The 17,843-nt window shown below is 45.1% G+C and overlaps 1 protein-coding gene across 1 annotated transcript in view; it reads right to left on the bottom strand.

Annotated features, from left to right (window-relative positions):
• The window catches only part of LOC311235477 (alpha-tectorin-like), a gene marked incomplete at its 5' end in the record, with an annotated part of 53,365 nt that overhangs the window by 21,057 nt on the left and 14,465 nt on the right, over window positions 1-17,843 (bottom strand). Inside the window, 9 exons of the mRNA XM_084322940.1 lie at window positions 1,450-1,634; window positions 4,598-4,717; window positions 7,471-7,742; window positions 9,532-9,815; window positions 10,695-11,090; window positions 11,937-12,133; window positions 13,801-14,201; window positions 16,319-16,476; window positions 17,081-17,679. Coding sequence (XP_084179066.1) covers window positions 1,450-1,634; window positions 4,598-4,717; window positions 7,471-7,742; window positions 9,532-9,815; window positions 10,695-11,090; window positions 11,937-12,133; window positions 13,801-14,201; window positions 16,319-16,476; window positions 17,081-17,679 — 2,612 coding nt within the window. The remainder of the gene's footprint in view (window positions 1-1,449; window positions 1,635-4,597; window positions 4,718-7,470; window positions 7,743-9,531; window positions 9,816-10,694; window positions 11,091-11,936; window positions 12,134-13,800; window positions 14,202-16,318; window positions 16,477-17,080; window positions 17,680-17,843) is intronic.

The following is a 17,843-nucleotide window of genomic DNA, read 5'->3' as shown; positions in this document are numbered from 1 at the left end:
CCGCCTCAGACTCTTATCCTTTGGCACTTGGAACTTACTGTACTTTGCTTGCAGGTCTGCAGCCATTATTGCTGGATTATGAATAGCACTAACTTTAGCCAAGGTACCATTAGCAAGCTAAGCTAGCTGACCTAGCTCGTCTCCCCGCATTGCCATTTGATAACGTTAGTCAGCTAACGCTATAAGTAGCTACTTGACTTAAATACGATTCACCGTGGGTGCATTATTGTTGATAGACGGATAGTGTCAGGTCCTGGAGAAAGGACAGGCCATCATCTGATTTGATGTAACGTTAAAGCGGATGTTGTTCCAACTAGCTAGCTTTTCAGCTGTTAATGCTACAGTATAATAACACCAGCAAGTGAAACACATCCCGTCCGAGCTCCCCGTCACACGCTCTGTCGGGGACAATAGAATTTAAGAAAGTGTATCTGCTGCTAAAATGACAAACAGCATCACACTTTAAAACACGTTGATTTTATAATCATCACTCTCCGCAGGAGATAAATGCGATCGGAGGCTAGAATTTCCGATACTGGTGAATGAATGAAAACTTTATTTAACAGATTGCAGAATGGGTACAATACAGTACGGCTCAATACACACAATTGTTAAGGGGATGCAGACCAGAGAAAGACTTTCGTCTTGTTTACATCAGGGTCCCCCATTTTCAATTCATAGCGTGGTCTTCAATTCATATGCCTTTTCATAGATAGATAGATATATTTATAGACATTTTACAGCAGCAAGCATGCAAACTAAACGGATGTCCTGATGAATTGAAAATGGGGGACCCTGATGTAAACGAGACGAAAGTACTTCTCTGGTCTGCATCCCCCCAACAATTGTGTGTATTGAGCCGCACTGCACTGGTATCGGAACAACTCTAATTTTAATGCAACCTTTCCTCAAAATTCAGTGCTAAGAACCACAAAAATAAATGGAATGAAATCATCATATCAAGCTGCAAGCAGAATTATTGTTAAATCTATGTCGCAACGAGAAAAAGCAACCAAGTCCTCACTCAGTGGCAAGAAGCCATTCTCTCTCTCTGATGCATACATAATAAAATAATGTATGACTGAAGTGATGGAGACCATGTTTGAAGGCAAACAAAAGCAAATCCCCCTCAGATCGCACAGCAACCAGAATAACTGAAATACTGGCTGGTGATTTGATTAAACAGCTTTGTGATAGAATAAAAAAAATGCACAGTGCATTTCCATAGCTGTGGATGAGTCCACTGACACCACTGAGAAGCCTTCATGTTCTGAATAACTGTTAATGTTCTGAAATGTTATTGCTAAAGATTGAGAAGATTGGATCAGTTGTACTTTTTTTGGGAATACTTGATGCGGCCCAGCCTCACCCAGACTCTACCTCCAGCGGCCCCCAGGTAAATTGAGTTTGAGACCCCTGGCCTACACTATTCTAAACTGTGGACCGTACCGTGAGAACTGTCCCACACGGGTTGTCCTCGTTGTCAAAGTTGAACAGCAGCCGCCCGTCCTGGAGAGACCCCCTGCAGGAGGAGTCCTGGAGGTGCAGCACGTCAGGGTGGAATCCGGCCTCAAACAGCTGGCAGCGAGACACGGACATGAGGCCGGTGCTGCTGGAGCAGGTGATGGATGAGTCTAGAGGACGGACAAGGAGACAGTTACACTAGAATCCTCAAGGTCAGAGCAGACTGGTGTTAATAAGACCATACATGATGATACTATAATGATTTAACATCTGAGACCTTCACAGTGCAATGCGGTGTCCCACAAGGTTCTGTCCTGGGCTATTTTCCATTTATATGCTACCCCTCTGCAATATTATACGCAAATTTGGTATTAACTTTCATTGTTACGCAGATGACACCCAATTATACCTACCTATTAGGGGTGTAACGGTACGTGTATTCGTCCCGCAAATTTACGGTACGGCCGTCACGGTGCGGTACGCGTGCCATACGACGAATGCGCCCCACAGCGCAAACACACAAGTCACACATACAGGCACTCGCGAGGTCCGTGCGAGAACAGCGCGCGGCACACCGAGTCCCGACTTCAGTTCAGAGCGGGCGAAAGTGCACGGAGAAAGGCACATTTACATTGGAACAGCTGCAGGGTCGTTTTCTTGTTCGCCCAATAACGTTAACCAAATGAAACCAATGGAAAGAAACACACACGCGTCGCCGACACACACACACACGCCAACAAACACATCAACATTCTCCCCCGCCGGACTCACAGGCACAATCAAATAAAAAAAAGAAACATACTTTTCCGGACAGATCATCTGAGCTCCACTGTGTTTAAATCCAAATAATCCTCTGCCATTGTTGTAATATGTCATCTGTTCTCTAGTATTCAGTCTCGTCGTGAAGTTAAATTCTCTCTAGAAGTGAAACTGAAACTTAGCAAGGATACGTTGTTAAAGGGGCAGTAGGCAAGTGGATGCCTGAACACAGAATTACACCAGTATCACTGACTACCACGGCAAGCCTATAGAAAATTATTCTATTTAATTATAATAATTATCATAAATATAATATATAAATAAAATAAAAAAATGTAATAAAATAAAATATATATATTAATAATAATAATTATAAAAAAAAATTCTGTTGTACCGAACTTGTACCGAACCGTGAACCCCAAATACCGAGGTATGTACCGAACCGTGGCTTCTGTGTACCGTTACACCCCTACTACCTATTAGTGTTGTCACGATACTGGAATTTCGACTTCGATACGATACCTTTAAAAGTATCGATATTCTATACCATTTTCGATACCAATTTTTTAATTTTTTTTTATATATTATGTATTTTTAACAAATTTTGCTTTTGTTGCTGGTTGATTCTCCTCAGCTTCTCTCTGGTACTATAAGAGAAGATAAATATAACACTTTTAAAACCCTTTGTTTATCTTTAGATCAGACATTTAAAAATAACTAAATTATCTAATCTAAATCAAACCCCTCTTAAAAACAAAAACCTGTTTAACCTAGCCATCTATAAAACATCATGCTAAAACTGTGAAACAAACTCCCCTAAAGAAAGAAATACATAGCAAACATTACTCAGTTATGCTATAGTGCTGCTGCTTTTTATTTGGTTAAAACAACAACTACAACAATTTTCATGACGGCGAGAGAGAGAGAGAGAGAGAGAGAGAGAGAGAGAGAGAGAGAGAGAGAGAGAGAGAGAGAGAGAGAGAGAGAGAGAGAGAGAGAGAGAGAGAGAGAGAGAGATTTCTCCGGAGCTATGCTCGGAGCATTTATTAACGTTACATTTTCAACAAGATTGCTGCTAATTAAACACTTCATGGAAACGGGGTAACGTTAACGTTATGTGACGTCGAGTTCATACGTGTACTAGTGTAGTATGAACTCGACTTAACGTTACTCCATTTCCATGAAGTAATTATAAAGGTGGCCAGCTAGCTAGCATAAGCTAACGGAGGAACGACTAGCTAACGTTAGCTAATAGCTGTATCGTTGGCACTGCTCTGTAACAACACTTGCAAATGGGCATCGTGGCATCTTTAGCTTTTCCTTCGTCGTTTAATTCAAACCCGAAGTACTTCCAAACAGCACTTCTGCTGTTTTCTTTATCCACAAGCACAAGTTGCGGAGGCTCTGCACTGGCCATATTCGGAGCTGAAATCTTTGTTGACAAACTGTGAGGTCTGTGAGGGGAGGGTTGCAGCAGCGTGTGTCTGTTGGTCTCTGAGGGGGAGGAGGAGGAGGGGCAAGCGTGCTCTGCAACAGCGTGTGTCTGTCTGTCAACAACTTGCGGTAGAACACTGCGAGCAAGCCAGTTGGTATCGATACTGCAGAAAGTATCGTTATTTTGGCAAATGAGTATTGAAACCGTTTTAAATATTCAGAATCGATATGTATCGATTTTTCGATATTTTTGACAACACTACTACCTATTAAGCCGAATGATTCCTCTACGAAATCTTGAGGCATGTCTGCTTGCCAATAAAAATGGGCTGTCGCAAAATGTTCTGCTCCTTAACGGAGATAAAACCGCGGCTGCACGGATACTAACTAAAACTAGAAAATGTGATCATATCACACCCATTCTGTTCTCCCTACACTGGCTTCCCATCCAGGCCAGATTTCACTTTAAAGGGTTGCTCCTCACTTACAAAACTTTGAATGGGCTCGCACCGCTCTATCTATCCGATCTCATTATACGATACTCGCCCGCTCGTGCTCTTCGTTCACAGAATGTGGGGCTCCTATCGATCCCTAGGGTAAAAAAGAAATCTGCCGGCCACAGAGCCTTTGCCTACCGCGCTCCCTACCTGTGGAATACATTACCCGCCGTCGTCAGGGGCGCCTGCTCTGTCAAAGCTTTTACATCCTCGCTCAAGACTAGACACCTAAAAACCAAAGCTGTACCTCACTGTACCATAGCTCTGGTTGTTATTCAGTCTGGAGGTTCCAGGGTCTCACTGTACCATAGCTCTGGTTGGGTCTCACTGTAGCACAGCTCTGGTTGGGTCTCACTGTACCATAGCTCTGGTTGGGTCTCACTGTACCATAGCTCTGGTTGTTATTCTCACTGTACCATAGCTCTGGTTGGGTCTCACTGTACCGTAGCTCTGGTTGTTGGGTCGATGGTGGTTCTCGTCACAGAAGCAGCCGTAGACGCCCTTCTTCTCTCCGCACCACTCGTCCTCCGTACAGTTCAGAGCATCACAGGGGTCTGACTCGGCTGGAGGAGGAGACAGATTAGATTACACTACATTGCATTATATTAGATTACATTATATTACATCACATTCGATTACATTACATTATATTAGATTACATCACATTACATTATATTACATTACATTAATTACATTATATTACGACTAAAGACACACTTCTTCAATCAATATCTGAAAGAAAATATATATAAAAAGAATATCTAACCCTAACTAACCTTACTGACATGCACTTGTCCTAATATACTAACCTACACTGTAGCACTCAACACTTTGATGAACATTGTTACTCAGATGATAGAGTTGTACCCTTCATGCTGTCTTGTTGTACAAAACTTGTAAGTTGCTTTGGATAAAAGCGTTCAGCTAAATGTAAATTACATCACATTACATTATATTACATTCGATTATTACATTATATTACATTATATTATATTAGATTACATTGCATTGTATTAGATTATATTACATTACATTACATCACATTATATTATATTATATTATATATAATATTATATCATATTACATTACATTAGATTACATTATATTATATTAAAATGTATTGTCATCATGCAGCACAAATACAGTACAATGAGAACAGGTTTGGCATCCAACCAGAGTGCAAATGTAACAGTAAAGTGCAATAGTAATATTATGCAATGTACAGGAGATTAAACTGGGTATACAATATATATATATATTAGTACTACTGAGTAATAGTGCTAATGAGATGTATGATGTACAGAGTTGTAGTATTAATATGTACAGTGATACAGGTATAAAGACACTATGGTAGTAAGTAAGTCATACTAGCCAGCAGTGTAACTAGTAAGAGTATGTAAGGGATATGTACAGATATAGATATAGTATCTACAGATATGTAAAAGGGTTATGTGGGTTATATGCAGGTGTATAAGTAGGTAGTATATAGAAGGATTGTATGCAGGTATATTCAGACAGATATGGATATATATATATACTGTATACAGTATATGCAATAAATGTAAATATATATATATGAAATGCATATGTGTTTCTGTAGTAAATATATAGTGTACTGTATGTGGAAAAAAACACAGGAATACTATAAATCACTACAGTATTTCTGTGGTAAATCTCTACAGCGTGTGTGAAAACAACGACACAGGAATCCTAGGTTGTAGTAAAATGTGTATATAGTGTATGTAGTGTATAGTGTACATGTATAGGGTAGATATTGTTTAGTGTACATTTATAGGGTAGATATTGTATAGTGTACATATATACTGTAGGGCACATAGTGTAGTGTGTGTAATGGGAAATATTAAAGGACTTTAATATTTCCCATTATGTGCATATATCGTTTATATAGTTATAGTGTACATATATAGTTTACATATTGTATAGTGTACATATATAGGGCACAGTGTATAATGTACAGGGTACATAGTGTATAGTGTACATATATAGGGCACATAGTCATAGTGTATAGTGTACAGGGTACAGTGCATGTGAGCGGATCGGAGCGTGAGCGGCGCGGGGAGCGGAGCGGGCGGTTTTGACGTGAGCGAGGAGTGGGTTTTAAAATGTGTCGGCGCGACGTCCGGAGCGAGAGTTCTCCTCCGCTCCAATCCACTCCAGGCCGCTCACAGTGGTTTAACACTGATGTAATATACATGTAGTACAATGCCAAAGCAACAGATGGCGATGTACAAACATGAAGGCCATTTTCAACCAATGAGAAGGGTGAACCTGTGATATCCTGTTCAGGCTTTGTCACTCACTCCTGTTAGAAAAAGTATCGACGCCATTGTTGTTGTCGTTAGCTTACATGCTAACGTTAATGGCAGCGACCATAGCATTGTGGCTCGGCTAGCTATCATCGCTTAATAGAGCTAGTGAATGGATAAACAACGTTATTTAACATTGCAGAATGGGTACAATTACAATGCGGCTCAATACAAACAATTGTTAAGGGGCCCAGGGGGTGTAGACTGTTGTAGTTTGAGCTAATTTACACCATGCTCCAAAAAAAATTTAAAATCTGCCGAGCGATCTGGCGCGGGGAGCGGGGAACGCTCGATTCAAGGTGAGCGGTGAGCGAGCGGAGAGCGACTTGGGGGCGGGGTCAACATGAGCGATTAGCGGAGCGGACCAAGCTTTAAAGAGCGAAGAGCGGATTTCTCCCCCGCGCCGATCCGCTCACGTGGCCTGACAGGGTACATAGTGTATAGTGTACAGGGTACATAGTGTATAGTGTACAGGGTACATAGTGTATAGTATACAGGGTACAGGGTACATAGTGTATAGTGTACAGGGTACATAGTGTATAGTATACAGGGTACAGGGTACATTGTGTATAGTGTACAGGGTACATAGTGTATAGTGTAAAGGGTACATAGTGTATAGTATACAGGGTACAGGGTACATAGTGTACAGGGTACATAGTGTATAGTATACAGGGTACAGGGTACATCGTGTACAGGGTACATAGTGTATAGTATATAGTGTACAGGGTACATAGTGTATAGTGTACATATATAGTTTACATAGTGTATAGTGTACATATATAGTGTACATAGTATATACTTAGTGTACATGGTACATAGTGTACAGGGTACACTACATAGTGTATAGGGTACAGGGTACATAGGGTACAGGGTACATAGTGTACAGGGTACATCATGTACAGTGTACATAGTGTATAGTATATAGGGTACAGGGTACATAGTGTACAGGGTACAGGGTACATAGTGTACAGGGTACATAGTGAACGTACCACACAGCAGACCAGCACGCCAGGCAGGGATGTCCAGCTGCAGCACAGAGCAGCTCCTCTCGTACGCCTCCACGGCGGAGCACAGCATGCCGTTGGCCGGAGTGTAGAGGCAGAGGTCATACACGCAGGAGCTGAAGAAGGGTTGGGGGTCAGAGTGCAGGTGGCAGGCGCTGAACGGCCCGCTGGTGTTGGTGATGACGCTGCAGAGCTGAGAGAACTCGTCTCTGAAGGGACAGTCCCCTCCCCCGCCTCGCACGTCTGTGGACCCGCATCTACGAGGACGACGTCAGAAGTTACATTTTAAACTGTTATTCCCCTTGTTTATCAAACGTAATCTAAAGTACTTCTACTTTTCTTCTTTTTAGGAGAATGGGCAGTCCTCTCCCTTTATTGAGACAGTAGGAAGGCTGAGAGGGAGACAGAGTAGAGGAAACACAGGAGAGAAGGATCTTTATTGAGACAGTAGGGAGGCTGAGAGGGAGACAGAGTAGAGGAGACACAGGAGAGAAGGTTCTCTATTGAGACAGTAGGAAGGCTGAGAGGGAGACAGAGTAGAGGAGACAGAGGAGAGAAGGTTATTTGTTGAGACAGTAGGAAGGCTGGGAGGGAGACAGAGTAGAGGAGACACAGGAGAGAAGGTTATTTGTTGAGACAGTAGGAAGGCTGAGAGGGAGACAGAGTAGAGGAGACACAGGAGAGAAGGTTATTTGTTGAGACAGTAGGAAGGCTGAGAGGGAGACAGAGTAGAGGAGACAGAGGAGAGAAGGTTATTTGTTGAGACAGTAGGAAGGCTGAGAGGGAGACAGAGTAGGGGAGACACAGGAGAGAAGGTTCTCTATTGAGACAGTAGGAAGGCTGAGAGGGAGACAGAGTAGAGAAGACACAGGAGAGAAGGTTTTGTTGAGACAGTAGGAAGGCTGAGAGGGAGACAGAGTAGAGGAGACACAAGAGAGAAGGTTTTGTTGAGACAGTAGGAAGGCTGAGAGGGAGACAGAGTAGAGGAGACACAAGAGAGAAGGTTCTTTTTTACCCACTATATGATAATAATAATAATTATTATTACCCACTATATGCCCGTTTTGTTGTTGTGAACACATTTTGTTATTGTGAAGGTCTGCACTTGTATACTGTGTATATGTTTTTTTTATTTATTTTGTATTCTGCTGTTGCAGCTTCAGGTGGACAGCAGGATACAATGGCGCCATCAAGTGGCCGTCAGGCTGCTGTGCACCTAAAGACGAGGCTACAGTGAGGGCATGAATGAATGAATGAATGAATGAATGAATGAATGAATGAATGAATGAATGAATGAATGAATGAATGAATGAAAACTTTATTTAACAGATTGCAGAATGGCTACAATACAGTACGGCTCAATACACACAATTATTAAGGGGATGCAGACCTGAGAAAGACGTCCACCTAGCGCACATTTCCAGCTGAAAAACGGTGGCAGTGCGCCGGTAGTGCTGGGATGAAGCGCTTGCGCTTGCTGCGTGCCTTTTGTAGCAAGATGACAGAGAGAAGAAATCTAGCGACAGCCATCTTTTTATCGTATTTTACTGCCGCGGTTTTGCACATATAGCATATTTTAATACACTTTATTGTATATTAATTATATATATAGTTATTGCCTGACACCACAGTTCGCCCTTTGCTTTTTATTAGTGTATTTGTGTAGTTATTAGTGTATTTGTGCTTTGTCGCGAATCGCAATGACCACCAACCAGCAGACGCTTGCCCTCATACTGCTCCTGTCTCTTGTGGGTAGGCAGGCAGGCAACTCCGGTGTCAGGTTACGAATGTGTCACGAGTGCCACGGCTGTGATTGGTTGTCTGAAATGACGCTCAGCGCATCGCTCTGAAAAGTTCAGAAGTGTTCAACTTTAAACGCTGGGTGCTGCCGCACAAAAAAGCTGAAAAGCGCTGAAAAAAGAAGCCGACTGCAGCGCATAGGCGGCAGCATGCGGCCGCATACGCTCCCTCCCCATTGGGATCAATTGACAAAAGACGCTTGCACCCAGAAATATGCGGCAGGTGGACGCGGGATCTGAGGCTCACCCTGGTCGGCTGGTGGGTGATTTCCAGCCGTCCCCAAAGCCATCGTCGCTCTGCGCCAATGTGCCGTTGGGCAAGACTTTGTCGTCTGAAGGGTCGTCGTTGAAGTTGCCGCACATCCCTCTGACGGCGCTGAATTGGCTCCGGTGCACACTGACCAGGAGGGTGTGTTGGCCGTCGAACTGGACCCTCAGGTCGGGGGTGTGGAGCACCACGGAGCCTTGCTCGCTCCGCACACTGGCCAGGGAGCCTGCGCTGGTGGGGAGGGTCACAGCACTGCCATCCACCTGGGGGAGGAGACACACACCATGGGGATTAATTTAACAAGGATTAAGATAAAAATAAGTTTGCTCTAAACAGGGTACATCTCCATTTCTCTATGACGCCCCTCTAGCTCATGGACAGTCCTTAAATCAAATCAAATCAAATGTATTTGTAAGGCCCGACATGGGCCGGACGCTTGTATATTTTCCCTAACGGAGTTGCACTTCCGCGTTCGGTTTGCGCGATCTGATTGGCGCCATCTGATCGTTTTTTTCAGCGCCAATCGCGTTACTCCTAACAATCACGCCAGCAGGCTGTTACCCTAACCCTAACCAACTAACCCTAACCCTAACCCTAACCTTAACCCTAACCTTAACCCTAACCTTAACCAACTTCGAAAGAGAGCGACTTTGAAAGAGTCGCCAAGCTTAACCAGTTTGTTAGGAGTAACGCGATTCGCGCTGAGAAAAACGTCAGTGGCCAATCAGATCGCACAAACCGAACGCGGAAGTGCAACTCCGGTAGGGAAAATATACACGCAGGCCGGACACGTCTTCTCTCCCAATAGTCCTTAAAGCTTGAGATTCTCCCCTCTGTTGCAGAGTTTAAAACCTTGATCTCCAACCTTTCACAATCAAGTTGTACCTGTTTTAATAGATTTGTTATCCTTGCTCTTTGCCTCGTCTTGTTGTCTCTTTGTTATGATTTTACATGCTGTGTGATTTTACTTGCTCTTATGCTTATTCCTGTATGTACACTGTTGCCTTTCGAGTTTAAATAAAGGTTTGAAGTTGTGTTGACTTGTAACTGTCTGCTGATTTCTTCATGATTTATTCTTGTATCTCAGTGTCTCACGAGTTTAAATAAAGGTTTGAAATTCACTCATTCTTCTTCTTATTTACCTTCACTCTCCTGTTGGGTCCGATCCTGACGGAGATGCTCTGGTGTCTCTCCACCAGGTGGACGTCCACCGCCGACACGAAGGAGACCCGGTTGTCTCCCCGGTGGTTGTTGGTGGCGACCACTCGGAAGCCGGTGCCGTTGGCGGCGTGGCCGGCGCTCTCCGCGATGACGTAAGAGCAGGTGCCCTGGAAGTGAGCCAGCGCGCCGTCAAAGGTGAGGTAGTGAGGGTCGCCCCACACCGTGCAGGTGGCCAGCGTCCCGAAGCAGCCCAGCCGGCCGTCTCTGATGAAGCATTCCTCGTGGGCCGCGCAGGGCTGGCTGAGACACACCAGCTCATCGGGACTGAGGCACGAACACTGCTGGGAGCAGCCTGGGGTCCTGAAGCTCTCGCCCTCCTGCGAGTGAGCAGAACCACATTGATGTTAGAGCGAGCAGAACCACATTGATGTTAGAGCGAGCAGAACCACATTGATGTTAGAGCGAGCAGAACCACATTGATGTTAGAGCGAGCTGAACCACATTGATGTTAGAGTGAGCTGAACCACATTGATGTCAGAGTGAGCAGAACCACATTGATGTTAGAGCGAGCAGAACCACATTGATGTTAGAGTGAGCAGAACCACATTGATGTTAGAGTGAGCAGAACCACATTGATGTCAGAGTGAGCAGAACCACATTGATGTTAGAGTGAGCAGAACCACATTGATGTTAGAGTGAGCTGAACCACATTGATGTCAGAGTGAGCAGAACCACATTGATGTCAGAGTGAGCAGAACCACATTGATGTTAGAGTGAGCAGAACCACATTGATGTTAGAGTGAGTAGAACCGTTACATTGATGTTAGAGCGAGCTGAACCACATTGATGTTAGAGTGAGCAGAACCTCATTGATGTCAGAGTGAGCAGAACCTCATTGCCCGTATCAGGTACATGGACTGCTATTTATACTTTTATCCAAAATGCTTTACAACTCATGCCTCACATTTGACACGTTCTCTCACGCGTTCTCTCAGACACTCACACTCACTACCTGGTGTCTCTAGGGGACTTGAACTCACTACCTGGTGTCTCTAGGGGACTTGAACTCACTACCTGGTGTCTCTCTGGGACTTGAACTCACTACCTGGTGTCTCTAGGGGACTTGAACTCACTACCTGGTGTCTCTAGGGGACTTGAACTCACTATGGTGTCTCTAGGGACTTCAACTCACTAGCTGGTGTCTCTAGGGGACTTAAACTCACGTCGTAGTAGAAACCGTCGTACAGGCAGCCACAGTGCTGCACAGGGACACAGCGTCCTCCACTCCTCAGGAAGCCCTGGTCGCAGAAGCATCCCTCGGAGCAGACCTGCTCACAGCTGGCGTCGATGCTGCTGGCGCAGGTGTGTCCGCAGTCTGTACCACACAGCTCGTAGTGGCTGTGGGCAGGACACTCCACCCCTGCAGGGAGCCCAGAGTGGGATTAGTTCAAAGGACCTGAACACACAGTGCCTTACCACTTTGGACGCCAGACCCGATGATAGTCTGGTTATCTCGCCATGCATTGAGCGCCAGGACTCCTGAAAACCAGAGTATAGTCGGGTTTTCATCGTTATTTCTTTTATTCAATATTTCCATTCATTACAGGCACACAGACATCTTGGTTAACATGGGGAATCATCCTGAGAATGCCAAAGTGCAATACCATCCGCATCCACCCAGGTGGCAGTATCGAGCACCCTTTGAAACATTATATCTTGGCCTGTGGGTCGATCAAAAGTTTCCGGTCAGATTTCTCTTGGTCGGGCAAGGGGGGCGGTTATAATGGTGGGATTGAGAAGCGTGAATTGCTCCCGGTGCATGACGTGTGGCGGATTATGTTGACGACACGATCGACACCAATACTGGGACTCGCGATCAGATAATTGGAATATTCTTTTTGGGGTACATCCTTGTGAAGGTAAGGCCTATATGGTATCAATCCTGCTGTGATCCAACCATGATTTCACTTTGATCACAATATATGTGTGTATTTTACTCCACAACGTGTGCCGTTGGTGACGATCAAAGCATAAAAAAACTACCCCCACCCTTTCATGCATTCATGATGAAACATAATACCGATAATATAATATATGATTTCAAAATAGTAGTGTGTACAGGCGAGAAATGGCAACGTTTTTTGTGAATTGCACATATTGCTGCATAGCGTCATTTTCTGGGATTAGACAGGATTACTCTAAAACTATAGTCATATTCACCACGGTATAAAACGGGAATGTATGGATGAAAAAATTATTTCTTTAACACATATTGAACGATAGATAGTCGATGTCAAATGGGCCATAGTATTGTATCCATAGCTATAATATAGAATATAGTTATAGCCCTGCAAACACCGCCACGTATTCCTATATTTTAGAGCGTCAGCCTTTTAACAACACATCACGCATTTCGCTGTGGCATCCAAAGTGTTAAGCTGGGAGACACGTCACAAAGCCTTTTGAAGAGCTACCGTGCACACAGTTGTAAACGAGACCACAAACCGCCTGGGCCGGTCCTTTATACCAGCAGCCATCAGGCTCTACGACCAAGGGCTCGGACGGCCGGCTCTGCTGCCAGGAGAACTATCGCTGTCAGAACTCGGGACGTGAGAACTCAAGACTCATATCCACGTGCACTCATTGTACTTTCTTGTATTTTGTACTTTTATATTGTATCTGTATATTGTATATTGTAATTTATGTGCAAATGTGATAACATTGCTCTTTCAGGCTCAACCTCTCGATTGAAGACCTTGCTCGTCCAATATTTATTTTTGCAACTGGTTTAAAGTGTGTAAGTGCCGAGTTTACTGCATGTGACTGGAAGAAATAAGAACCTTTTGTCTTGAAAGGTAAAATATCACCGTTGTAAATGTCACCTACGGTTGATATTACTCCATATTATTGATATTACTTCATATATTACTCCATATTATTGATATTACTCCATATATTACTCCATATTATTGATATTACTGAATATTATTGATATTACTCCATATATGACTCCATATTATTGATATTACTCCATATATTACTCCATATTATTGATATGATTGACTCCATGTGGTTTTAAAGACTCACTGCAGGTGGTGTTCTGTCTCCAGGGGTAGACTGCAGCGTTGGCAGCCTGGCAGGCGCTGACGTAGGTCTGGATGGCTCTGCACAGCACGTCTTGGCCTCCGTCGCCGGAGACGCACACGTCGAACACGCAGTCATTGAAGAAGGGCGCCGGGTCCACCTGGCCATGGCAGAAGCTGAGAGGCCCCTCGGGCGAGCTGATGGCTGAACACTGGGCGCGCGCGGGGGCCTCGTGGGCACAGCGCGGACAGGAGGAGCCACAGCCGTCGCTGCAGGTGTCGTTGCTCGGCACCTTCCAGGACGTCCCGAGCTGAGAGGGAGAGGAGGCCACGGCTCCGGACGGGGTGTGGAAGTCGTCGTCTGGATTGCCGTTGAAGTTCCCACACAGTCCGCATGTGTTCCCACTGCATGGATGATAACGATGACGTCGATTCCATTATCAATATTTCCAAAAGGTGATGAACCTACAAGCTGAACTAAGCCAGCATTATGGCAAATAATCTTACTGTCTTCTCCAGAGTCAGACAAGAAGATGGATACCAGTTTCCTCTCTGTACGTTCAGTAGAAAGCTATCCGGCTGCAAGCTAGCCTAGCTTAGCACAATGAATGGAAACAGAACAGGCCAGCTAGCCTAGCTGTTGCCCAAAAACACCTCTCCTGGAGTTTTAAGCTAGGCTGGTGATCCGTACAGTGGTGGCCGGTCCGATCCACTTTTGGGTGGGTGCACGGGGTAGGGGTAGGGGGGTGGTGGGTAAAGGGGGGGGGGGGGGGGGGGGGGCAAACCCCCCCCTTCCCTTTTTGCAATGGTCACTTTTGGCGAGTTGTTCTACATTTAGGTTAAACATTAATGAACAAAGGGACAGCTACAGTATGTAAATTGTAAAAAAAAAATTTTATTCCAGTCAACGCGTACTGTGTGTGAGAGAGAGAGAGAGCGAGAGAGAGAGAGAGAAAGAGAGAGAGCGAGAGAGAGAGAGCGAGAGAGAGAGAGAGAGAGAGAGAGAGAGAGAGAGAGAGAGAGATAGAGAGAGAGAGAGAGAGAGAGATAGAGAGAGAAAGGGAGCATGAGAGACAGGGAGAGAAAGAGAGAGAGAGAGAAAGAGATGGATATATATATCGCGCCACTCACTCATATCAGACCTCACTGCACGCCTATCATGTATGTGACAAATAAACCTCTTGAATCTTGACTTGCCATATTCATTCAGTTTCAGTAACTACAGAACACTACATATTGTTAGACTCACTTGTTGTTTGGAACGAGCCTCGAGCCGTCGTGTTAACCCTCCGAGAAGCTTTTGTGGTCCGGAAGGGCTTGATAAAGTGTATGTCCACTGTCCAGACTCCATATAAATCCAAATCCAACACTGTCAGTAATGTACAGTATCTCGTGCTGATCTCTCCAACTCCTGAGAATACACTTCTTATATCTTATTACCGAACCACGAGCCTAGCTAAGCTAACACACTGAATCGAAACGGAATAAATAAAATAGGACTGACTGGCTCCTCCTCGCATTCTTTTCTGTCTGACGACGTGGGGAGTACAGTGGCGCAGAGCTTGCTTCGAGCGCTAGAAAAACGTGCCATGATTACATCATATTTGAACGCACTGATAGGCGAAATGTATTTGCTTGACCTATTTACATTGGCTGCGATGATACAGTGACGCGCACAGTGTGCGTGCTACGTCTATGCACCCAGCTTTAGAGGTACTCTCTATATCATTAGAGACAGTGACGTCATGTGAATCACAAAACAATGATTTATATTTGATATATTAACGTTATTGTGCATTTGAAACACAAACATACTTAAAATGAGTAAATATTATTCATTTTAAACATGTTTAGTTTATTTTTAGGGGTCTAAAATAAAAATAAAACATTTTCTTCTTCTCCTGCTCTCTTCACCAGGGGGGGGCGGCGCCCCAGCGCCCCCTATCGGCCGGCCGCCACTGGATCCGTATCCGCTTCCATTCATTTGTGCTTGCACACAGAGAGGAAGATGACAGATCTTCTTGTCTGACTCTGGAGAACACAGTAAGTGTATATCCCATAATATTGGCGTGTTCCTGTAAAAAACGCAACTGTTTCCAAGAATTCTAAATAATGGAAATGAGTGACATTTTAAAAAGTTCTACATGCCAAGTTCTGTGTATTTCACTTGATAAAAGACACCAGATGTCTTCAATCAGAAGGTCTATTGGTGTTAAAATGTCTAATAAATATGTAAATACCGGCCCTTTAAAACGTGGTTCAAAGCATTTCAACGTAGTCTGCGGTAAGAGACACATTACGTCAGCAGAAGCTCTATAATAAACACCTGTAGTTTGAAGCACTATAACAAACACCTGTAGTTTGAAGCACTATAATAAACACCTGTAGTTTGGAGCACTATAATAAACACCTGTAATTTGAAGCACTATAATAAACACCTGTAGTTTGAAGCACTATAATAAACACCTGTAGTTTGAAGCACTATAATAAACACTTGTAGTTTGAAGCTCTATAATAAACACCTGTAGTTTGAAGGCACAGAGATGGACACTGTGCTGCCTCCGTCGTAGCTGACACTCAGACCAAAGTCAGCGTTCACAAAGGTGCGGAATCCACTGGCGTAGATGGAGACACGACCTCCGTGCAGAAGTACTGGTAGATGAACAGTCACATCGTCCACCTAAAACACAAAGTACTGGTAGATGAACAGTCACATCGTCCACCTAAAACACAAAGTACTGGTAGATGAACAGTCACATCGTCCACCTAAAACACAAAGTACTGGTAGATGAAACATTATTTCTGCTTTCACTTTGATCTTTTTGCAAAACGTTTTTTGTTCGTTTTCTTTTTTTACTCTGCCTTCATGTTGTGGAAACATAACCTCTACAGTGTGTATCTGATCTTTGCTAGTGTCTATGGAGGTAACACCTCTACAGTGTGTCTATGGAGGTAACACCTCTACAGTGTGTCTATGGAGGTGACACCTCTACAGTGTGTCTATGGAGGTGACACCTCTACAGTGTGTCTATGGAGGTGACACCTCTACAGTGTGTCTATGGAGGTGACACCTCTACAGTGTGTCTATGGAGGTGACACCTCTACAGTGTGTCTATGGAGGTGACACCTCTACAGTGTGTCTATGGAGGTGACACCTCTACAGTGTGTCTATGGAGGTGACACCTCTATAGTGTTTCTATGGAGGTGACACCTCTACAGTGTGTCTATGGAGGTGACACCTCTACAGTGTGTCTATGGAGCTGATCTCTAGGGCCTCTACTCACTTGCACCACACCATGTTGTCCCCTGGACATGGTGACCCGGTGACCCCCCACGCTGACGTACACCTCGGCCGTGACCGACACCGGCAGCCCCTGCCACGCCTCGTTCCTGCCCTCCACCTGGAAGTGCTGCAGTCCACCGGTGCCATTGCACACGGTGGCCAGGACGTAGCGGCAGGTGCCCTGGAAGTCGTAGGCGCGGCCGTCGAAGGTGAGGTAGTGGGGGTCTCCGGACGCGGAGCAGGTGCCGCGGGGGTTGGGGTGGCAGCCCAGGTCTCCCCCCACGATGCCGCAGGTCTCCTGGGGGCCGCAGGCAGTCGGGGCGCAGCTGACCGCGCCGGTGGTGCCGTTACAGGAACACCAGCTCCGGCACTCTTCGCCGTCCCAGAATTGCTCGCCGCCCTGCCGGTAGCGGCCCTGGTGGTGGCATCCGCAGGCGACGGGCGGCACGCACCGGTTGCCGCTGAGGAGGAAGCCGTCGTCACATTGGCACCCTTCCTGGCACGCGGTGGCACAGAGGAACGGGAAGGACAGGCTGGGACAGGAAGAGGGGCAGGACGTGCCACACAGCTCGTAGTGGCTGCTGGACGGACAGCTCTGCCCTGTCGAGACAGAGACAAGACATGGTGCGTTTATTTAACAGCTTTTATCCAAAGCGCTTTGCCATTTATGTTCCTCACATTTTACCCATTCACTCACACATTCACACACCGACGGCGGAGGCGACCATGCAAGGTGCCAACCTGCACATCGGGAGCAGTTAGGG

This window comes from Notolepis coatsorum (genome assembly GCF_963971535.1).
Source record: "Notolepis coatsorum genome assembly, chromosome: 10".
NCBI classification, from domain to species: domain Eukaryota; kingdom Metazoa; phylum Chordata; class Actinopteri; order Aulopiformes; family Paralepididae; genus Notolepis; species Notolepis coatsorum.
The sequence above is the reverse complement of the archived record's forward strand: the minus strand, read 5'-3'. Positions and strand labels throughout refer to the sequence as shown.